The sequence below is a fragment of the Cydia amplana genome, chromosome 3 (genome assembly GCF_948474715.1).
Source record: "Cydia amplana chromosome 3, ilCydAmpl1.1, whole genome shotgun sequence".
Classification (NCBI taxonomy): Eukaryota; Metazoa; Arthropoda; class Insecta; order Lepidoptera; family Tortricidae; genus Cydia; species Cydia amplana.
In genome coordinates this window covers 15,529,056-15,552,892 of record NC_086071.1, presented here as the reverse complement: position 1 = coordinate 15,552,892, position 23,837 = coordinate 15,529,056, and the positions used below count along the sequence as shown (strand labels likewise).

The following is a 23,837-nucleotide window of genomic DNA, read 5'->3' as shown; positions in this document are numbered from 1 at the left end:
TTATTGAATTGTCATAAGAAAAGCTCTCATAGTGAAATCGAATCGAATTTTGTGGGGTTGTTTGGCGACTACAAATGAAATGAAAAGAACTACAAATAACTACAAACGATTCTTAACCGGAATACATCATAAACGTCAACGATTTTCTAAGTTTTTCAAATATTATTGAATTGTCATAAGAAAAGCTCTCGTATTGAAATCGAATCGATTTTTTTTGGGTTTTTTGACAACTACAAATGAAACGAAAAGAACTACAAATAACTACAAACGATTCTGAACCAGAATCCATCATAAACATTTACGATTTTCCAAATTTTTCACATATTATTGAATTGTCATGAGAAAACTATCGTAGTGAAATCGAATCAATTTTTGTGGGGTTGTTTGGCAACTACAAATGAAATGAAAAGAACTACAAATAACTACAAACGATTCTGAACCAGAATCCATCATAAACGTTTACGATTTTCCAAGTTTTTCACATATTATTAAATTGTCATGAGAAAAGCTCTCATAGTGAAATCGAATCGATTTTTGTGGGGTTGTTTGGCAACTATAAATGAAATAAAAAGAACTACAAATAACTACAAACGATTCTGAACCAGAATCCATTATAAACATTAACGATTTTCCAAGTTTTTCAAATATTATAGAATTGTCACGAGAAAAGCTCTCGTATTGAAATCGAATCGATTTTTTTTGGGTTTTTTGACAACTACAAATGGAACGAAAAGAACTACAAATAACTACAAACGATTCTGAATCCATCATAAATATTTACGATTTTCCAAATTTTTCACATATTATTGAATTGTCATGAGAAAACTATCGTAGTGAAATCGAATCAATTTTTGTGGGGTTGTTTGGCAACTACAAATGAAATGAAAAGAAATGCAAATAACTACAAATGATTCTGAACCAGAATCCATCATAAGCGTTTACGATTTTCCAAGTTTTTCACATATTATTAAATTGTCATGAGAAAAGCTCTCATAGTGAAATCGAATCGATTTTTGTGGGATTGTTTGGCAACTATAAATGAAATGAAAAGAACTACAAATAACTACAAACGATTCTCAACCAGAATCCATCATAAACGTTTACGATTTTCCAAGTTTTTTACATATTATTAAATTGTCATGAGAAAAGCTCTCATAGTGAAATCGAATCGATTTTTGTGGGGTTGTTTGGCAACTACAAATGAAATGAAAAGAACTACAAATAACTACAAACGATTCTGAACCAGAATCCATCATAAACGTTAACGATTTTCCAAGTTTTTCAAATATTATTGAATTGTCACGAGTAAAGCTCTCGTAGTGAAATCGAATCGATTTTTTTTGGGTTGTTTGACAACTACAAATGAAACGAAAAGAACTACAAATAACTACAAACGATTCCGAACCAGAATCCATCATAAACGTTAACGATTTTCCAAGTTTTTCAAATATTATTGAATTGTCATGAGAAAAGCTCTCATAGTAAAATCGAATCGATTTTTGTGGGGTTGTTTGGCAACTACAAATGAAATGAAAGGAACTACAAATAACTACAAACGATTCTGAACCAGAATCCATCATAAACATTTACGATATTCCAAATTTTTCACATATTATTGAATTGTCATGAGAAAACTATCGTAGTGAAATCGAATCAATTTTTTTGGGGTTGTTTGGCAACTACAAATGAAATGAAAACAACTACAAATAACTACACACTATTCTGAACCAGAATCCATCATAAACGTTTATGATTTTCCAAGTTTTTCACATATTATTGAATTGTCATGAGAAAAGCTCTCATAGTGAAATCGAATTGAATTTTGTGGGGTTGTTTGGCAACTACAAATGAAATGAAAAGAACTACAAATAACTACAAACGATTCTGAACCAGAATCCATCATTAACGTTTACGATTTTCCATGTTTTTCTAATATTATTGAATTGTCATGGGAAAAGCTCTCATAGTGAAATCGAATCGAATTTTGTGGGGTTGTTTGGCAGCTACAAATGAAATAAAAAGAACTACAAATAACTACAAACGATTCTGAACCTGAATCCATCATAAACGTTTATGGTTTTCCAAGTTTTTCAAATATTATTGAATTGTCATGAGAAAACCTCTCGTAGTAAAATCGAATCGATTTTTGTGGGGTTGTTTGGCAACTACAAATGAAATGAAAAGAACTACAAATAACTACAAACGATTCTGAACCAGAATCCGTCATAAACGTTTACGATTTTCCAAGTTTTTCTAATATTATTGAATTGTCATGAGAAAAGCTCTCATAGTGAAATCGAATCGAATTTTGTGGGGTTGTTTGGCGACTACAAATGAAATGAAAAGAACTACAAATAACTACAAACGATTCTGAACCGGAATACATCATAAACGTCAACGATTTTCCAAGTTTTTCAAATATTATTGAATTGTCATGAGAAAACTATCGTAGTGAAATCGAATCAATTTTTGTGGGGTTGTTTCGCAACTACAAATGAAATGAAAAGAACTACAAATAACTACACACTATTCTGAACCGGAATCCATCATAAACGTTTACGATTTTCCAAGTTTTTCACATATTATTGAATTGTCATGAGAAAAGCTCTCATAGTGAAATCGAATTGAATTTTGTGGGGTTATTTGGCGACTACAAATGAAATGAAAAGAACTACAAATAACTACAAACGATTGTGAACAAGAATTAATCATAAACGTGTACGATTTTCCAAGTTATTCAAATATTATTGAATTGTCATGAGAAGAGCTCTCATAGTGAAATCGAATCGATTTTTGTGGGGTTGTTTGGCAACTACAAATGAAATAAAAAGAACTACAAATAACTACAAACGATTCTGAACCAGAATCCATCATAAACGTTTACGATTTTCCAAGTTTTTCCTATATTATTAAATTGTCCTGAAAAAGCTCTCATAGTGAAATTAAAACAAAGTTTAGTCGTTTAATTTGGCAACAACTAATGAAATTAAAAGATTTACAAATAACTACAAACAGTATAAACGATTTTACCCATAATCAATCAACACAGTGTGGGATTTATCAAGTTTTATCATACTTAGGGTCAGTTGCAGCATTCACACTTGACAGACTGTTCAACGTCACTTAGTAGTGATTGTGTGTAATTACCATTATATTATAACTTTAAGAGAACACTTTAAGGGTGACTGACGGTTTGGTACAACGGACCGTTTGTCCTTTCCTTGTAAAAGACATAAACGCGCTCTCGTGTTTAATTTCACCAAAAAGCTCTTTATCGGGAAAAGACATCAACGGGCTCATAAGGCTTTTTTTATTTTTTTTATTTTTTGGAGATAATTGGCTACTACAAATAAAAATAAAAGAACTACAATCAACTACAAACGATTCTAAGCCAGGATCAACAATTAAAGCATAAGATTTCAAAAGTGGGGTGCTGGGATTTTTCTCACCCCCATAACTTTTTTTTGGGGCAACTACAAATAAAATCCTTTTAACTACAATCAACTACAAACAAAATACTATAAGAAAAAAAATATAAATAAAAAATTGGTCAAGGTCGGGTGCCAAGTTCACATAGGTACACAAAAGGCGTAAAACTCCGTGTCCATTTCTTGTAACGTGAGTCATGGAGTTATTTTCCACTTTTCTCCAATTTTTATAATTTGATGGAGAAAAAGTACTTCGATAAATGATTCGCAGTAATGTACTCTGTGATATTATTATCAAGTTTTCGACGTAGAAAGCTCTTGATCTCAAATATACGACAAGATTGTTAGGAATAGTGACTACAAAGTAACGTGAGTCACCGTGGATTTACCCTTTACATGTATCGCAACATCAGTAGGTAAGTTAACTTTATTTAATCAACTTATTCTCCTATCTAAATCACTTAGTTTCGGTAATTAGGAAAAACAAAACAGAACATAAATATCCCGTCTTGTTCCATAGCTCGGGGAATCATGGAAAATCAAACACGAATAAGTATTAAGAAAACTTTGCAACCAATTCAGTAACAGACACGTAACAACCAGAAACTAGAACCAGTAAGTAGAACAGCAACAGCAGGATGTTCTTCCACAGCACCAGCAGATACGGACCTAGGTCCCTGTCCCAGCAATGGGCGGTCTGAACCACCACGGGGATGAGGAGGCCCAGGGTTGAGAAGAAGATGGCGCCTACCAGACCTATCAGCAGCTCCAGGTCCGGCACTGCGATGGCCAGGGTTACTGGAACAGATCATTTGAATCGAATTTACGAAGTGAAAATAGGTACATATTTGTGAACACGTGCCTAAATGAGACCAACTAAAGCCTTACCTACCACGACTGCCTTAACAGTGTAACGTCTGCGTAACTTGCTTTCTACAATGATTTATAACTCAAGATAGGTTATAGGCGTTCCAAAATTGAAGCGCTTAACTTGTGACAAATTGGACAAGTTGCCTTTAGTCGTGGCTGGACAAGCGAGAAATGTGCACGTACTAACGAGCTCCCGCACACAGAAAGAGAAAGAGACGACCTTATGTTTAACAACGAGTGTGAGAAAGATGGATGGAATGAGAAAATTAATCAAAAATAACAGATTTCTTCGTAGGCACAGAAATAAATATGGAAGTATTTTTTGTGCTCCTCAAGTATGACTATAACCTATCTAACTAATATGCGAGTACGAGCGAGATGCATAGAAAGTAAGTTACGCACACGCTAGCGAATATGTCAGTGTCACGTCAAACTGGTGGTAACATAGTACGTTTTACACCAATATCAAAATCGTAACAGATTTTCAAATGTAAATACCGGTCCTGGGAATCGGTTTGCTGAGACCCTCCGAGTACCTACGTCAGTCTTATACGTAAATATAAACGTAAATTAAATACATGCTGTATATATTTATATTTACCTGTGAGAGCGACGCACAGTGTTCTGAGAACGACTTGCCCCAGATTATGGTAGTTCACAGATATGCAGCTCTGTACTCGAGTCCAGAGGATGTCTAATGGCGCGTACATCTGCAGGCAATATGTGAAGAATACCGCTACAGCCACCAGAATTTTCGCAACCATCGCCAGGCTGCAGAGAAAAAAATAGACATAATATTTTAGGGTTCCTTAGTCAATTCGTTCCTTAGAAACCCTTATAGTTTCGTCTGTCTGTCTCGCCGTCTGTCCGTCCGAGGCGTAGCCCCGTGATCGTTAGTAGGTAGTGTTAGTACTAGAAAGCTGTAATTTTTGTAGTATTGATACATTATCTAGTCACAATTCAACATCTTTTGTTTTATTGCTTTTAAACAATTTATTTTTTTATAGTGTAAATTGTAAAAAAACTCGGTAGTTTTATAAAAAAAAAATTCATAACTTTTCGTGCAATGAAGTTATGGCCATGCTGATGCTGTAGAAAGATTTTTTGTTGGAAATTACCTCCTTTATCTCCCTGTTTCGTTTGATCCACGACTTTTTGGCCACCCTGTATAGGTAATGGCTGAGGTACGGTAATTTATCTCGTGAAATCTGAGGCGTGTAACATTCACTATGATTTAATGGGAAACTTATGAACAACAACAAGTTCCCTATACAGCAAAAGCGTCGACTTTTCACTACCTACAAAACGAATGTATATACCTAATTATATATCACGAACGCATATATGTATATTTATAATCATCATCAATATTTAAGAGCTTGTAACTAGACGCACTAGCTGAACTTATTAACATATAAAATGATTGACACAGCTGATCGGTCTTTAATATTTTCATAAACCTAAAACTTCAATTATTATGTACAAATTTTAATTAAAATAAATACATACGAGTAAATATAATGTATGCATTCAGTAAATTCTTTTTAACTAAAAGCAAAATATTCACACGAGAAATCCAAACAACAAACAAAAACTTTAACTAAATCATGTTTCGTAAAGGGCCATAAATTAGAAAAAGTGATTGGCTAAACCAAAGAGAATAGATTGGAATAGAGGGTTGTTGACATGGTGAGTTTGTAGTCACCGTAAATTGGTTGTCATTTGTTGATGTAGCATTGAAACTAAAAACGAAAATGTATAGATTTATCAAGAGAATATATATATATATATATATATATATATATATATAAATTATTTATATTTGTCTTTATTATTATTATTCTGGATTACCATATGATTATGATCCATGTTCTTCCATTGATGTGTGTTAAAATTGTTAAATATCAAACGGTATCTTCAACGCTATCTGGCCGAGTATAGACTAGGGAGGTGTGAAGCCGTCTAATTTGAGAATAACTTTTTCTAGATTACCGAAGCATGCATTTCCTTAGACTTTGCTATTCGGAGTTGCATGTATCTTTGCTAAAAATACTCAAGAATGGTGCTCGAGTTCAAAGGTAATAAATTACAAAAATCTTATTCTGGAACCACTTCAAGTGCGTCTAACGCGTCAAACACGTCTGCTTAATGGCCTGTTAGGTTATATAAACCCCAAGTTGAAGCTGGGACGGGATTATTCTATTTTTATCCGTCGGATTGTCACGACCTCTGGCTTACCCGTAGACGTTAAAACAAAGGTGTTATTTTGACAGTTGAATGTTTGACGTTACGTAGTTACTATGCTGCTTTTTGTCAGACTGTTCAATTGTTAGTTTAGTGTAAATACTTACGTGTGTTTTGGTGATTTTTGTGTTTTAGAGCCAGATTAGTGTCTGATTGCATGGTCAATCAACCGGAAACGCCTAACCTAGCGGATGTTAAACGGGCTTTTCCGGGAATCCAGTAGAGTGTTAGTACCAGGTCGGGAGAAGGGCCTGGCGTCAACCTTTTTACCAACACAGGTGACGAACATACTTCTTACGTTCTCTTCAAGGTCTGACAGAGGGATGTGAGGATCTCGCGTGTGGATCATTAGGAGTAATCCTTACTCACTGAAATCTGTTAGTAATTGAAGAAGCGTGGTCTTGTTATATATATTTATATATTCACATCATATATTTGGATAGGGCGCCTTATTCGTCTGTACCCTTGGCTACGGCCTACACAGCGGAGGGAGGCAATTACACAGACACTAGGGTTTGCAATACCTCGGTTTTGTCGGCCGAACGCTTACAGCTTAAAATTAGGGTCCCTCTCACACACACTCCTCCCTGTAAAGATAGACGTTCGCCTCTAGATTTACACATTAGAATAGGTGAAATTGGGGTAGAGTTAGGGTAGAGTCATTATTTGGGTGTTAGGCTTATTTATTTTCTTTTCACATGTAATTTAATTGCATATGGTATTAAAATCAGTAGAGTGTTAATTGTTTTAAAGTACAAAATATATTAAAATCTAGTTTCAGTAGCATATAGATGGGTTGCTGGGACTTGTACATTGAATATGATTTAAAGGTAACATATTTTTATATTGGGAAAGATAGGGGAACAAAGTTATTTGAGGACATACTAAATAATTTTGTTATAGGGAGCTAGTGACAGGCGGAGCAGTTCACTAGTGACAATTGAGCTTTTCTATTATTGGGGTAAATAAGGGTAATTAAGTCATATTTGATATACGATTGTTTCAGTAATTCATACATTAAAAATATATTCAGATGAGTTTCTTGGCGTTTCTTCTCGTCTGAATTTAGATAACGAAACGCTATTAAGTATATTTTACATAGTGTTTAGGAATACCTATTAAAAATAAAACAAAATAAAATGGGTATTATTTAGTCTAGGGACCTGTCTTCATCCGGGCGTGACAGTAGCTAAAGTATGTTTGTACGTAATTATTAAAATATGCAATGTTTACATAAAGTTATTTTCCTTTAGCTAGCTAGGTTAGCGAAGGGATATATGGAAGGAAAATATACAATTTATATTACAAACAGCAAGGGCTTACTACTGTTCACGGTATCTGGTCACGGTAGGGCCCGGTAGGAGATAAATTCTAAAAAATATAATTTATTATTTATTAATCATATTATAGTATTGCATTTTATAAGAAAATGTTTTACAGTAGCTATATTTATAATTACATAGGGTATTTATTTATGTAGGGTTAGTATTTCAAAATCCAAATCTAATCAGTCTGCACATAAAAGACGATGGGTACTAAGGTTCACAACGTATTTAATACACTAGACGATCACATGGCCAAATTAATTTATGTTTCTTAATTTTTTTTAAATAATTCTGGTTCCTTTTATTAAAGTAGTTTAAATAGTAGAGGGTTAAGGTACAAGCTATGCTCTTGTCGGTGGAGTAATCGCCACTCTTCTCTTTGCTGGGCCAGCCTTTTAATGTTTTTATAATGTATGATAATAATAGGTATTATCTAATGAACTTCCATAAAGTAGTTAAATGCAATTCAAAAATTTCCCCGCCTCTCAAACTTCAACTCATCTTTTGTCAGAGTACTTACAATAGTTACAATACAGAACATTAAGGGACGGGGGCCAATTCTAAGTTATATTTTAAATTAGTATCATTCGATTATGCGTCTCGCTCGCGCCAAAACACGAACGAGGGCCAAAACTAGCGAAATGCACACGCAAAACAATAGTTATTTGTTTCACAAGGAGGCAAAGTTGTCGTTTAACCGCTCGTGCTAATATTGATACCCGAGCAAGCGAAAGATTACAAAAATGAACGACGAGCGTAGCGAGTGGTTCGAAAAATGAAATCTTGAGCGTTGCGAGGGTTTCAAAGCACGAGGGTTCAACAAACGTTGCCCCCGAGTGAATAACACAAATTTTTTTACCAAAATATTAACTGTAAGATATCAAACTAGTAAATCAAACCAAATCAAATCCAAATGAATGTTATTAAATATTTATCATTCAAAATCATCATTTAAAAGTCAATTCTACCAGCAAACGTAAGAAAACAACTCAAAATTTGCATTTTATTACTTTGGCTCTCATGTGAATAAAATGCAACTTTGCCATCCGTTTTTTAAAAACAAATAGAGCCTTTACCAGTAGGTGTGGTGAAAACATCATTTTACTTAAATTTATTCTAACGGCGCGATTCGGGAAATGATTTAGAGATTCACTAGATATGAAATAGTAAAGATATGTGACGAAAAAAGGTACCTTTGCCCCGGCTGAATATTGGAGCGGCGTTGATAATAGCGTAAGCGCCAGCCGCCATAAGGTACCTTTTGCAGTGGAACGTCACATATCTTTACTATTTCATATCTAGTGAATCTCGAATTCATTTCCCGAATCGCGCCGTAAATCATTTTACTATCGGAATGTAAGTTGGAATTATCCTCCAAGGGCTCCAAGGGCAAGTAAAACGTAACGATCTTGTTCAGTCGTTTACGAGTTACGACGTTGTTCAATAATTTAGGTTAATTTCCCATTCATCTTATCTGTGGTTGCTACTAACATTATGTTTTGTTATTAGTGTTATTACTAGAGATGCCCCGAATAGTGGTTTTGGCCGAATACCGAATATTCGGCGACCGAATATTCGGCATGACATGCGAACATTTTGAGTCACTATTATTATGAAAACTAATCGCTAACAAAGCTCAACGTTAGATGACGTTAGCTAAGATATATTTTTGTTGAACAGCATTAATGAAAAGAGTCAAACGAAACAGACTTATGACAAAAATAAAATGTTTTTTAAACAACAAATGCTCAAAAAAGGGTCTTAACAACTTTCCAAGAACACATTCTAAATATTCCTACATAGTTTTTGGTTATTTTTATTGTGCAATTTTTCTTTTTAAGTAATTGCAACAGATATTCGGTATTCGGCCGAATGTTGCCTATTATTCAGCAAAGTGGCCGAATAGGCCGAATACCGAATAGTTGCCGAATATTCGTGGCATCTCTAGTTATTACCACAGGTAACGGACGATTAAATTTAATTTCCCAGTAGACTCGTGGAAGGATTGATCACTAAATATATTGTTACTCGTACAGTCACCTGCAATAATATGTTACACAACGAAAGCCGCAAAAATTTCTGACACGATCTTATTTTTAGAGCCATAAGAGCGTGTCACGTATTTTTGCGGCCTTCGAAGAGTAACATATTATTGGTTTTTGCAAAATATATTTCCACTGCTCTTTTGAAAATCTACGTGTTATTATGCCTTGCCTAGGGAATAACTTCGGTCTTTGCTTCTTTTTCTATCTCTGTTTGGACGAGGGCTTTTGTAATCACTCGTAATTGACTGAATTTGTAAATTTTATCTTTCTTGACTTTTTATTTGACGTGAGACATGTCAAATTATAAGGTAAATACATCGAGCGCGACAATTATATGTCTGTGGGTAAATAGCTCACCCCAGCCGAGCTCTAGTTTGCATGTTTTTTTGTAATTTTTCTAACATTTATCTATTTTTCTAGCGTGTAATGAATTGGTGTCGTAGGTAGTAATCTTGCACTGTATTAATGAAATAAAAATGTAAACAAATAATTGTCACAATGCGCGTAATCTATTCAAATATATTAGAGGGTGAAACGGGCGGTGGAATTTAGATAATTAATGAATTGTCTGTTAATTGATGAAAGAAATTAAGCATAATTAGACTTTATCCAGGCGCTATACTTACTTTAGCTGCTGTCACTAAATCCACGCAGACGAAGTCGCGGGCAAAAGCTAGTTGTAAATATGTATTTGACCCCGACTGTACAAGTATGTAGGTACTCGTATTTGCATATCTTCTTCTTCTTCTTCTTCTTCCTTGCTCCTTCCCACTTTAAGTGGGGTCGGCTCTCCTAATTATTTTGCGCCACGAGACTCTGTCGAGGGTTGTCGGGTCGGGTAAATCGTTTTTCTTAAGTAATTGGGCCATGCTGGTCCACCATGTTGTCGGCGGGCGTCCCTTGCCTCTCTCTTTCTCCGGCAGGTTCAGAGCTTTCTTGGCAACGTACTCATCGCCTCTCCGCATCACGTGCCCGTACCATCTGAGTCGGTTTTCTGTGAGTTTTTCAGGTATGGGGGCTACCTTGAAGCTGCCGCGAATGTACTCGTTTCTGACTTTATCGAGTCGTGTAACCCCTCCGGACCACCTAAGCATCTTCATTTCGGCTGTATGGAGTTTCTGAACGTTGGTTTCTTTGATATGCCAGCATTCCGATCCATATAGTAGCGCTGGTCTAACAGCCATCTTGTAGACCTTTCCTTTAGTTCGAACGGGCATGCGAGTGTCACACAGTACTCCAGACAGCGTCCGCCACTTTTGCCAGCCAACATTTACTCGGTGCGCTACATCTTCCTCTATCTTTCCATCTTCTGAGATAACCGAACCCAGGTACTTGAAATGTGTAACTTTTGGCACCGGTTTCAAGTCGGGATAGCAGACTGTTGATTGTTGGTTTCTGCCAGTGAACCGTATTTGCATATCATCTAAATAAAATGGTTAATTCAGACCGCGCTTATTTAATTATGCCAGAAAGTAGCCTTCCTTTTATTTTACCATTCTATCGCAATGCATGATTTATGTATCGATGCAAAATTGCAGCTTTCTATCACTAACGATCACAGAGCAAAGCCTCGGACAGCGCGCCCTAAGGAGTAAACTCCAAAAACAAATACAAGAAGTTGTGTCAACCGGCTATAAAATAAATGTAGTCGTTACATTGCTAACGATAACATAAAGTTTACCGCTACTTTATTTTATCGTCTCAATAAAACTCAAAGTTACCTCGGCGTTAAAGGCTATAATTTCACTCGTTATAATAGTCCTTTATATTATAAATAAATGTATTGAATAGACCTGGAGCCCGTTTCTCAAAAGCTTGTAACCAGCTTGTAACTTATAATACAAGCGGATGTCACTTTTTGACAGCTATTGTCAGTAAAGGACTTCCACTTGTATTACAACGTACAAGCTTTTGAGAAACGGCCCCTGGGTTTTTGCATAATAAAACACAAGCTAAATACTATTAGTGATTTTATACACTAAGCACCACTTGCACCATCCCACTAACCCGGGTTAACCGGTTAAACCTGGAGTGCCCAGGTGTTCCTAAGCTTTTGTGAATTGTGTATCTCTCTTTACATTTTTTTCGGACATCTTGTGAATGAAAATATTTGCGTGAAAATTTAATATAGAATCTAAAGCTGCCGGACCTTGGGCATACCGACGCCCCTGAAACTTCGTTGATACCCGGGGGCACAGTTTTGGAACATCAGAACTAGGCCGACATTGACAAAACGTCGTCCTAAGTTTTGAGTACAGACTAAACTCTAGTTTTGAGCTTTCATGTTTAAATTTATTACAAAAGGTTTGGAATTAGAAACTGTAGCGTTTTGAGACTTTTAAATAGGGCTCATTAATTTTAGGGAGAGCACAGCTTTTAAATAAGGATCATTAATTTTATTTTATTCAGCAATAAACCTACAGTTTGAATTTTGAAATGGGGCACTGGATAACAGCGGATCCCGTTGTGTTAGCAGCGTTGTGGTACAGAGTTAGCAATAAAATGCGTGTAACTCTTTCAGTGCCAATAAGCCCCCATTTTCAATACAAACTCCCACCTAGAGGGTTCTTGGCAGTGAATGTGTTAAAACTCACATGTCATACTGCGGGAGAATCAGAGTGACGCTTCCTTGAGCCTCGTCGCCGTACTTCAAGAACTCACATTTCATCCTGCGGGAGATTCAGAGTGACGCTTCCTTGAGCCTCGTCGCCGTACTTCAAGTAGCCGAACAGGCCTACCACACCGTACAGGGTAGCCACGAAAACCATGGTCACGTTCAGTACCCCAGGGCACCCGAGGAAGCGCCTCGGGTTCGCCATCTCATTCTCGACGGGCATCACCACATTGATGCCCTCCATCGCGAAGATGGCTGTGCTGAAAGAATGGAGGCGTTAAGTTTAGGCACAGAATAAGTAATAGTATTATCATACAGAACGGCCACGCACCGCCCCGCCCCGACTCGAAGTACCTCGCCCCGCGACTGGCCGCGACATGAATCTGGCGGACTTCTGGCGTCCTCTCAGTACAGCGACTTACCCACACATACACAATGACGCTTGTACACAGACGTGCCGCGCACACATATAAACGCAAATGATTTTTGTTGTATGGCGTGTCCGCCCTGTGGTTTAGGTATAGGTACACGAATAAAACAAGAATACTGACGATGTTTATACAAAATCGCGTGCCTACAATATTAAGCGCCATCTCTTGAACGTAAGTTGAGTTACTTAATTTGATGAGTTCTAGCGCCGAAGAAAATGGATCGAACTGAGGCCTAAATGAATTCTGTACTGAGCAGAAAGATCTGCAAGCGTTACCTTTCTAGTTAGTTTCGAGATTATATATTACAAACGGGAAACCATTATTATATTCCGATCTTTATTTAAAAAGGTGTAAGTAAAGACGTTCATATTAATGTAAAGAAGTAAAGGATGACTCACGCTACACCGGGCCGTCGTTTTCTATGGAAAGCACCACGTGATATGAGCCGTCATAGAAAATGATTCTGATTTAACAATTTGTTAAGGTTATCATTTTGATTTGATCTTGACTTGTGTCAGGCATCTCACGCGCATCGATAAGTGTGAGCGTGATGTCTAATCATAAGACCATGTTTGGTGTGCCGTGTGCGCGGAATGCAATCAGAGTCAGCCCATCAGGCATCTCGTTTGGACTTAACGGTGAGTGTGAGATGTCAAATGCCATCAATAACAAGTTACGACAAACAACACAATCTCACCTTAAAAAAAGGGGCCATTGGGTGACTCTAACTGCCAATTTATCCGGTCCCACGCTCGGTATCCCTTGGAACGTGTAGTAACAAGTGATAAGAAAGGTGAGAAGGAGACAGAGGTTGGCCAGAAGGGAGAAAGGGACAAGGAACTTGAGATGTCGGATCTGGGAGGTCAAGATGAGCGGGAGTAGAAGGAAACCGCAGTAGGTTTTGACCGAGTACACGTGAGATGGGTAGAAGTGGTCGCATATCTGCAAAGAGAAGAAAAATATTAGTCATGTGGACATTTAGGAGCATCAAATATATAGTGACTGCCAAAGTGGCCAAATATATATGTACACATCCTTATTTCTATAGTAAAAAAAGTTTGTAACGATATATGTATTTGGCCGTCAGTATTGATTTTATGCTGAATGTAGTCTAGCAATGAATGCCTAAGGCCCAGTTGCACCAACCCCATTTAACAGACAGATTAACGTCAAACAACAAACAGTAAAGTATAAAATTTTCCATGCAATAAAATTTAGCGATTTGGTGCAACCGGCCCTAAGTAAGCTAAACTTAGCGGCAAAAGTCAACAGACCAATATTATCCGAATTTTTGTAACGGTGACATTCGACTGTCAAGCGAGCGCCGCAAATCGCGTTCTTGACGAAGATATGAGGCGCTTGCGATGGAAACTTTGGGCCCGTGGTCGTCTGACACCATGGATTTTGTCAGAGGTGTCAGTCCGGCTGGTAGGCATCTCAGGCGATCATAGTTTTTTCTAAGGCAACCTGAGGGGGTGGAACCCGGGGTTTTCCATCTCCTCCCGGCGTGGAGGTTGTCATGAGGGACCAGTGTGTGGTGTCGCCCTGCATACTACCTTTGAGAGGGGGAGCTTCGGCTACAGGGCCTTCGGGTTCAAGGAGGGGACAGCTTCGGCTGTCGGCGGCAGGCGGTGTTTGCGGTGGAATGCTCTGCCGTCCCGTGTTCACCGTCACCATTGCTGCGAGACGGGCATACCGTGGAGGGTTTAGTCGGTATTTGGTCCCTTGGAATGGCCACCAGTCCGACATATCCGTTCTAGTACCCCGGTTAGGCGGAATGTCTAAATGCATTACTCCACGTAAAAAAAAGGGCTGGCGCTTTCTTTGCTCAAAGGCTAAGCCCGGCGGGCGAAGCGCAATCACTTCCTTTTCCAGAAATTTGGCTTTAATAATATACCTAGGTGTTACTCGTATAAAGGTAGGTACTTACATCTTTGAGCGAGGAGGCGATGAAAATAACGTAGACACTCGTTCCCCCCAAGCAAACCCCGGCCATGGCAAAGTCAGCAAAGTGTCTGTGGAACAAAATGATTGAACATTACATTATTTACAAATTATTTAGGGGGATAGTGGACGACCGCTTTCCCATACAAATGGGTTATGTAACATAATTTCGAAAATCAAAAACCCTAAGTACGAAATTCCTAAAGACAGAACACCGAAAAACAAATTGTCTAATGTACGATATTCCTAAAGATGCATGTCCTACGGTTAATCAACCTATGTTTTAAATGTCTAAAGTACACTACTGCTAGTGCACGAAAATACTAACGACCTTTTTTCCTACGTCCAGTTGACCTAACTTTAAAATGTATAAATTGCAAAATTTCTTACAACATGTGTCCTACGTTTAGCTGGCCTTAGTTTAAAAAGAACGAAACTGATAATTTTATTTACATGTAACACTACTTTTGGTCGTTCAAGAAATGTCAAATGTGACGTTTCTTCAAACAAAAACGTTTGTGTTTGTATGGATGGAAATTTGATACTTGTATAGATCGGATATGTTAGTGTCAAACAAGTGACAAAAGTGACGTTTTTGTTTGAAGAAACGTCACTTTTGACACTTGTATGGATGGGATATCTCAGTGACAAACAAGTGGCAAAAGTGACGTTTTTGCTTGAAGAAACGTCACTTTTCACACTTGTATGGATGGGATATGTCAGTGTCAAATAAGTGACAAAAGTGACGTTTTTGTTTAAATGAATAAATTCCTTCGCATAAAATAATGAGTCGCGGAATAAGATTAAATTTACAACTACTGTTGTCTCACCTGACATGTGTAGAAAATCTCCTAATAATCTTTGGGCCATATTTAAAAGCCTTTTCACACGTCTCGGCGTAGCTCAACGAAGCTACTCTGCTTTCTTCACACAGTGCTCGTGACGTAGATACCTTTAAATTAAATGTTAGATTAAAAATAACTACTTAGTCTTATTTAAAACACTGACGACATTTTAAGAGGAAAGAGGAAGGCCGCTTCTTCATACAAACGTAGGCCTCATTTTCCTCTCTGGATGAAAAGTATTTTTACATAATTTGGTGTATATTAACCATATCTATGGCCCTATCTTTGACTTTTTTAGATTGTTTAATTATTGTAGAAATTAGAAGCAAAAACAGATTTCATAAAAATAAAAAAATGCTCCTAACTCTTGTAAAAAAAACGTAGGGTAGCTGTGGTTGATATACAACTAATTGTGTCAAAATACATATTTTCAATACTGTTAATATCCAGAGAGGAAAATGAGGACTACGTTTATATGAAAAGGCGATTTCGCACGGGTCCTCCATTTTTGTCTTATCTTAAGATTCAAAATATATACGTTTTTTTTCTTTTTTCAAGTTGTAGACACAACGCGCGTGTAACAAGGAGAACACCTCTTTAAACGGGTATGGGTCATCTCTGAACCAAGCATCTAAGTATATTTTAAAGGTCAGATCATTATCTAGCAAAAATTTTTGAAGATGAAAGGAAAGAGATTATACAATATTAACTCACATTTATAGACGGGTCTAACGCGAAATTTATTCAATTACATTTGACATTTTGCTGAGACATCAGTTAGCCGCGACCATGACCAGTGAAACCTGTGTCGAAGCGTCGGTAAATAAAGGTAATTGAATAAATTTCGCGTTAGACCCGTCTATAAATGTGAGTTAATATGTGTTCAAAACGCGAAGGTTTTATATATTATAGATTATACAATACTCAGGATACTCACTAATATGTGGACGCAGTGTGTAGCGATAAGTGCGACTAGGGCTGTGCCGAAGACGCCAGGAATTACGCCGATGTGTTTAAATGCGGCCGGCATGGCGAGCAGCCCTGAGCCCAGCGAGGATTTTAGAAGATGGAAGAAAGATCCAACTGTCCTGTAAAACAGATGATTGGCAACTTTAAAAAAAGCTGCCAAGTGCGAGTCGGACTCGCCCATGAAGGGTTCCGTATTTAGGCGATTTATGACGTATAAAAAAAACTACTTACTAGATCTCGTTCAAACCAATTTTCAGTGGAAGTTTACATGGTAATGTACATCATATATTTTTTTTAGTTTTATCATTCTCTTATTTTAGAAGTTACAGGGGGGGGACACACATTTTACCACTTTGGAAGTGTCTCTCGCGCAAACTATTCAATTCAGTTCAAAGTATGGGGAACCCCAAAAATTTTTTGTTTTTTTTCTATTTTTGTGTGAAAATCTTAATGCGGTTTACAGAATACATCTACTTACCAAGTTTCAACAGTATAGTTCTTATAGTTTCAGAGAAAAGTGGCTGTGACATACGGGCGGACAGACAGACGGACAGACGGACAGACGGACAGACAGACAGACATGACGAATCTATAAGGGTTCCGTTTTTTGCCATTTGGCTACGGAACCCTAAAAATAGGCTACATGACAATTTTTTATTAATGGTATCAATCGATCAGGTTTGTTTTTGGGATCAAATGTCTATACCCACTGGATTAAAAGCAATACAAACGTCAGAAACGCTAGTCAAAGTTCGACAGTTGTACTTCACTCGCGAAACGCTCCTAGCAAATTGATATGTGAACGTGACGTCACTGTCACTGAGAGCCTATCTTGAAGTAGGTATGGACAAAACAAGCAATTTGCATTTTTGTCGGTGAAATATTGCGTTTATGTACATATTTGCTATACAATCTTTTTTTGGATAAAATATAAGTAATCGAATGGTATCCTTACTTGTTTACTCTTTGGAAGTTAAGAAAAAACTTAAATTTTGAAACTTTCAGGTCCTAATATCCACATTATTCTGATAATTTGCTCATATGCTATCTATTTTACTAGATTTTGTTATAAAATTCAACATGTGTATCCCTATCATCAGCTGTTCCTCCAGGTTCCTCCAATGTGTCATGGCTCCTCTACACGATGGGCCAGCGCTGGCCACTCCAAGGGACGCAGCCATGCGGTAGAATGAGATAGCAATATCACTTGCTCCCTCTAACGCATAAATGCGTCCCTTGGAGTGGCCGGCGCTAGCCGGAGTGTAGCGTTAGAGGAGCCATCATGTTTTTTGCGAGCTTCTCCCAATCGCCGTGCCTAATTTTACCAGTTCTCCGGACGACATCAACTTAACTGACAGACTGAAATGTTAATCTGTGGGCCCCTTCACGCTCTGTAGCGTAGCGTAGTTATCTCTCTCTATCACTGTTCCATATTTGATATTAGTACGACAGAGAAAGTTGCGTTCCGTTCCCTATGGAGCGTTAACGATTGCCATTTGTCTACGCACCCAGGTCTCGTTTAATGCAGTCTTTAAAGCGGAGAAAAGGACTCCCAACACCCCTCTTGAGTCTTGGCACATGCTACAGCGTCAAGCATAACCTGCCTCGGAGGGCGTTCAAAATCGGTGCTATGCCGGTATGTCTTTTTAAGTTCTTATAAATAAATAAATTAATAAATAAATAAATATTATAGGACATTTTTACACAAATTGACTAAGCCCCACAGTAAGCTCAAGAAGGCTTGTGTTGTGGGTACTCAGACAACGATAGATATAATATACAAATACTTAAATACATAGAAAACAACCATGACTGACCATGTCTTATGTATTTGACGACCGGTCTGGCCTAGTGGGTAGTGATAGTGACCCTGTCTATGAAGCCGATGGTCTCTGGTTCGAATCCCGGTAAGGGCATTTATTTGTGTGATGAACACAGATGTTTTTTCCTGAGTCATGGGTGTTTTCTATGTGTAGGTAGTAGGTAGTCTGTGCGGAAAGAGAAGAGTCGTAGAATGTATGGGAATACATTTCACGACTAGAAGAGTGACACGACTTTCCGCACAGATTTTATTTATAAATATGTATTTATCTATATATACGTACATATGTATATGGTCGCCTAGTACCCATATACCTCGGACAAGCTTTGCTTAGTTTGGGGCTAAATAAATAGGTCGATCTGTGTATGATTGTACCCAAAACAAATAATTATTCTTACGATAACTCGTAATGCCGCCTGCGTTACATAGTAAAAGTTAGGTACTAAATGGTACATTTACATTTATTGCACAGTGTTCCACCCTTGCTAAGCGGATGAATTTTGGATATGACGTAGATAAGACGTTAGTACATATTTAAAAAAAATATGGTTAATGTGCCAAGACTGGAAGTCATTATACAGGCTGTTAAGTACTTTTATTTTGATTTTTTTTTACAATGGAATAAGATAGCAGCCATTCTCTAAGTGTGTTCCGCGGAACCCTAGGGTTCCGCGATACCCCGCAGGGGTTCCGCAAGAATTTAGAACACTATTGCTTTAGTCGCCTCGAAAAATTTTACTATGCCGCCACCGTATTGCAGGGTTCCATCAAGTATTTCGTTTTCCAAAAGGGTTCCGTCAAAAAAAAAGATTGAGAACCGCTAAGATAGAGAGGTGTATTTTTTCCCAACAATGGCCTTTAGTTCCAATAATATTTGAGCAAAATTGGGGCTTCGTCCGTCTCATAGATTTGGAGGAAAAAAATAAAATAGTTTTGGGGTTTATTGGATATTGTGGACCCCAGAGGATCGGAATGGGTTGAAATGTTGTGCAGAGTATTATCTTCTTAAAAGGCATCGTTTAGTTATCGTTTCGAACTAAAAGCTCTGGGGGCAATTTTTCAAAGGCTATCCTGCTACACCCTTTGTCTTGGTCGACGCCTTCGGGATATGCGCATTATTAACTGATTTACAGTAAGGTAACTCTGAATGTTCTTGGAATGGGCTTGTTATTTAGAAGTAAAATAAAAGAGACACATCATTTATTAAAATATTATAACATTATTTTTTACGCCGTAGGCATATTTCATTCAATTGTTCATTTGTATTTTAGGATTGCTGGTAATGAAAATTGTATGTAGATTATTTGTTATTCCAATTTTAACCCAATTAATTTTTCGTGTCGTTCATAGGGCTCCGTAGTCAAATGGTAAAAACGGAACTCATGTTTCGTCATGTCCGTCTATCCGTCCATCTGTCCGTGTGTCACAGCCATTTTACTCGGAAACAATAAGATGAAATTTAGAATGTACGCGTGTTTTGTGAGCCGTTATTTAGTTAAGAAGTTAAAATTAAATAATAATAAATTAAATAATTACATATGTACTTTGTACGATTATTTTTTTTAAATATGATAGGTTGAGACCAGGGATGTTGCGAATATCCGCATCCGCATCCGCAACCGCGGAACTTCCGCATTATTTTCAACATCCGCATCCGCATCCGCATCCGCATAAAATCGATGCGGATTTAATGCGGATGCGGATGTGGAACAGGTCGGTACAGGAACGTCTTAGCATCGGCCTAAGTGCTAGACTGCTAGGTAATTTAGTCGTTAACCAAAAAAACCTATTAGAAATGAGCAGTCAAGCGTGAGTGGGACTTAATGTACGGAACCCTTGGAACGCGAGTCCGACTCACACTTGGCCGGTTTTTTGAAATAAAAATTACTAAAATGTAATAACTGACGTTTTTTATGGTACTATCTTGACATCCGCATCCGCATCCGCATCCGCGGATGGGAGCCTTTAAAAATCCGCATCCGCATCCGCATCCGCGGATATCAAAAAATCGGCATCCGCAACATCCCTGGTTGAGACATTAAAATTTTACGGTGACATATATACAACAGTATACCTAAGGCTGTATTATGACCATAAATTGTGATCTAAGTAATTGTTATTATATAGCTGGTCAACCAAATATTGTCAGTAAAAAAAGGCGCGAAATTCAAATTTTCTATGGGGCGATATCCCTTCGCGCCTACATTTTTCAAATTTGCCGCCTTTTTCTATTGTCAAGATCTGGTTGACCAAGTATAATTTTAATGTCTCTAATTACTTAATAATTTAGAGACTTAAAGACTGTAGTAGGTGTTAATTAATTAATTAAATAGGTACAACATTCCTCGATTCCATTGTTTAAAAGTTCGAGGAATGTTTTACTTAAGTATTTAATTAAGGTCAGATGACAGTCGCTTTCGAACACAAAAAGTAATTTCAACGTGTTTGAAAATTGATCCTTGCAGGGGGCAAATGAGTGGTTGAAAGTTTGTATTGGGAGCGAATACTTTCTTGAGCGAGAGACATGAAACTTCAAAGAAAGGCAAATAAATAAATGCAATTAAAGCGTGTTTGAATTCATACTTAATGGTTATAAGATAATTAAAACCTTTATACAAATTATAACGACTTAAAAAAGGATAAAATAATAGTAGATTGTACAACAAGGGCATAAAGTGACCCACTTTTATCCGAGGCAATTTTCTGAGCGAAGCGAAAACCAAAACAGTAGACAAGGGTAAAAATGGACATTTATGCCCTTGTTGTACACTCTGCTTTTCACTTCGATTGCGAGGAAAATAAAACACATTTTTTCACGACAATTTACACCACGAAATTGTCGTAAAGCGAAAGAACATAATACATAATCAATTCCCGCCAACTAACTTTTTAATTTTTTTTTTAAATTTTCAACATGTGATCAGAGTTTCAGACGCTTGGTTTTCTGCCAAGTCAAACATTTCGGAGCATTTTTGAACGATAATCGACTCCTATTTTATGTGATTTACTAAATTTAATGACAGAAAATACGGATTTCTAATAAATTGTAGCAAAAATAAAATAATATAACAAGTTTTGTCATCTACACAATTTTATTGATCAGTAAAATTGTGCAATATGTTTTAACTGTTTGGCTGTTGAGACCGATTACCTTAGTCTTAGAAGAAAATTTTACTTTTATGCTCTAGAGCATAAAATGCGATTTTATGTCGTCTACGCACGACATCAAGGTGCACTTTTTGAGCATGAGAAGTGAAAAATATTAAATATCACTTTTATACGAGTATGAGGTAGCAACTGATTTGTTTGAAGATATCAGCCTGTCAGATGTTCGGAACTGTCACCTTTTGCGTTTAACTGACAGGCTGACATCGTCCGGCGAACTGGTAATCTGTGTGCCCCTTTACTATCTATTGTTTATAATTATACGTGTTAGTATTTAGTACTTACGAAGTAGGGTGAGTGACGTTTCTGTGCTCAAACGGGTCATATTTGGTGTCTCTTCCCAACTGGTCCTGTCGTGCCAATGTGATTGTCGACCGTGTCTGGTATTCACTTTAACAAGAGAAACAACATTATTTATCTTAACCAACATGGCCCTGAGTAGAGAAAAAATAGGAGCGGGCCGTGGGCCCATTTTGGGACATGTTTTTGTTTTTGATTAATTTACAATGGTATTGTAATTAATGCTTCAAAATAAGGCGATTTATCACAATATAAATAATAAGGTTTAAAATGGAATACTTATATATTGCTATTATTGACCTTGACTGTGCCTATCTAGTTTTACTACAACCTCTGCTCTATAATGATATCTGGGATTTAATGTTACAAGGTTTCAACTTTTATCATCTTAATAAAATTGTTATCTCGTTCGCTTGATGATGATGCACAATGCAGATTACGTTCCATAGATATCACATACATATGTAATTATGTAATTGTAAGCTCAGTACGGGTAAATATGACGTTATCGGATGTTGCGACGTTATACTGCTGCGGCGTTGATGCCGCCGCGGCATCTGTCAATTTCCTTAATACAATGAATGACTTTCGCTGCTGCATTACCGCCGCGATTATGACGTGAAATCCGTCCGTTATAAATACATAATGCTGAGGTAGAGAGATGCATTGTCAGCTCTTTTGATTCCCGGGTTGAGAACCTCCTCCTTTTCACGTTCATTTGACCATTTGACCACAGTTAAAAGTGGCACAGAGAGATATATGGAGCGCGCAATGCTTGGGATCTCCCTGCGAAACAGAATTCGCAATGAGGACATTCGCCAACGCACGAAAGTTACCGACATCGCCAAAAGAATTGCGCATCTGAAGTGCATTCCATATCTGTCGAAGGGATGACGATCGATGGGGCCAGCGAGTACTGTTCTGGAGACCTCGACTAGGAAGCCGAAGGGACGGAAAATCACGAGCCAGATGGTCGGACGATATTAGAAAGACGCCAAGGCTTACCTGGCATAGAATCACCTCATACAGAACCATGGAAATCCATGAAAGAGGCATATGTTGAGCAGTGGACGCAAATATTCTAAGAAGAAGAAAACGAAGATGGCATTTGACGTTCATAAGCGCATTGTAATATTGAAAAATAAACTACATATGATATGTATGTACCTATTCATGAATTTTGAAGTCAGTTAAAAGTAATATTTATATCGTTACTATAACAAACATGCAGTCTGTTAGTTAACTAGTTAGGTAAAAAGTTATGTTATGACAAAGTTGTGTTCCATAGATAGGGACAGAATGAACAATCTGTCTTGGTTGGTTACATCTACGGGGTCGTAAATATTAAGACGATAAGACATACTAGCAAGAGCCTATAATTCACTAGGAATTATAGTACGAAGTATCATAGTCATATCCTTAATTACCAGGGCTATTATTACATTAATAAACTTTGATCTAAATTATACCGTACAAACATTAATAAGTTAAATATCCTCAACAATACTTATCACGACACTCCATTCAAACGATTTGTAAAAATGACGAGGGCTAATGAATTTTCGTTAACATTTGCCAAATAAAAAGCAACCTTACCTCAATTCATTTAAATCCATGTTTGCACGCACAAATCACACAAATTGAATGAATTTTCGTTAACATTTGCCAAATAAAAAGCAACCTTACCTCAATTCGTTTAAATCCATGTTTGCACGCACAAATTACACAAATGCAGGTTAATCCCGTTATGGCGGAGTTTTTACATTTCCTTTGATACAAGCGATTGGCGGCGAAGAATGGCCGCTATCTACTGAGCACTCTCCACGCGGATTACT

At 37.3% G+C, this 23,837-nt stretch overlaps 1 protein-coding gene across 2 annotated transcripts; it reads right to left on the bottom strand.

Moving 5' to 3' along the window:
* Positions 1 to 3,974: 3,974 nt before the first annotated feature.
* LOC134662786 (proton-coupled amino acid transporter-like protein CG1139) lies at positions 3,975 to 23,837 on the bottom strand. 2 transcript variants are annotated; one of them, XM_063519084.1, is made up of 9 exons: positions 23,689 to 23,837; positions 21,988 to 22,092; positions 16,684 to 16,834; positions 15,732 to 15,853; positions 14,888 to 14,972; positions 13,655 to 13,899; positions 12,574 to 12,786; positions 4,900 to 5,069; positions 3,975 to 4,226 (listed from the first exon to the last, which is right to left on the bottom strand). In XM_063519084.1, the coding sequence occupies exons 1-9, from the start codon at positions 23,706 to 23,708 to the stop codon at positions 3,985 to 3,987; spliced, it is 1,353 nt and encodes a 450-aa protein (XP_063375154.1). In that variant the 5' UTR covers positions 23,709 to 23,837; the 3' UTR covers positions 3,975 to 3,984. The 2 variants fall into 2 exon arrangements, with proteins under 2 accessions (XP_063375154.1, XP_063375155.1); XM_063519085.1 differs by lacking the exon at positions 23,689 to 23,837 and adding an exon at positions 23,599 to 23,643.

What these genes read in the sequence shown, in the direction of transcription:
- LOC134662786 (XM_063519084.1), bottom strand. Translation starts at nt 23,708, where the DNA reads ATGGATTTAAACGAATTGAG. An exon ending in TCGCCTCCTCGCTCAAAGAT is followed by an intron (nt 13,900 to 14,887) that starts GTAAGTACCTAC and finishes TTCTCTTTGCAG; the next exon opens with ATATGCGACCACTTCTACCC. An exon ending in CAATGGCCCCTTTTTTTAAG is followed by an intron (nt 12,787 to 13,654) that starts GTGAGATTGTGT and finishes CCATTCTTTCAG; the next exon opens with CACAGCCATCTTCGCGATGG.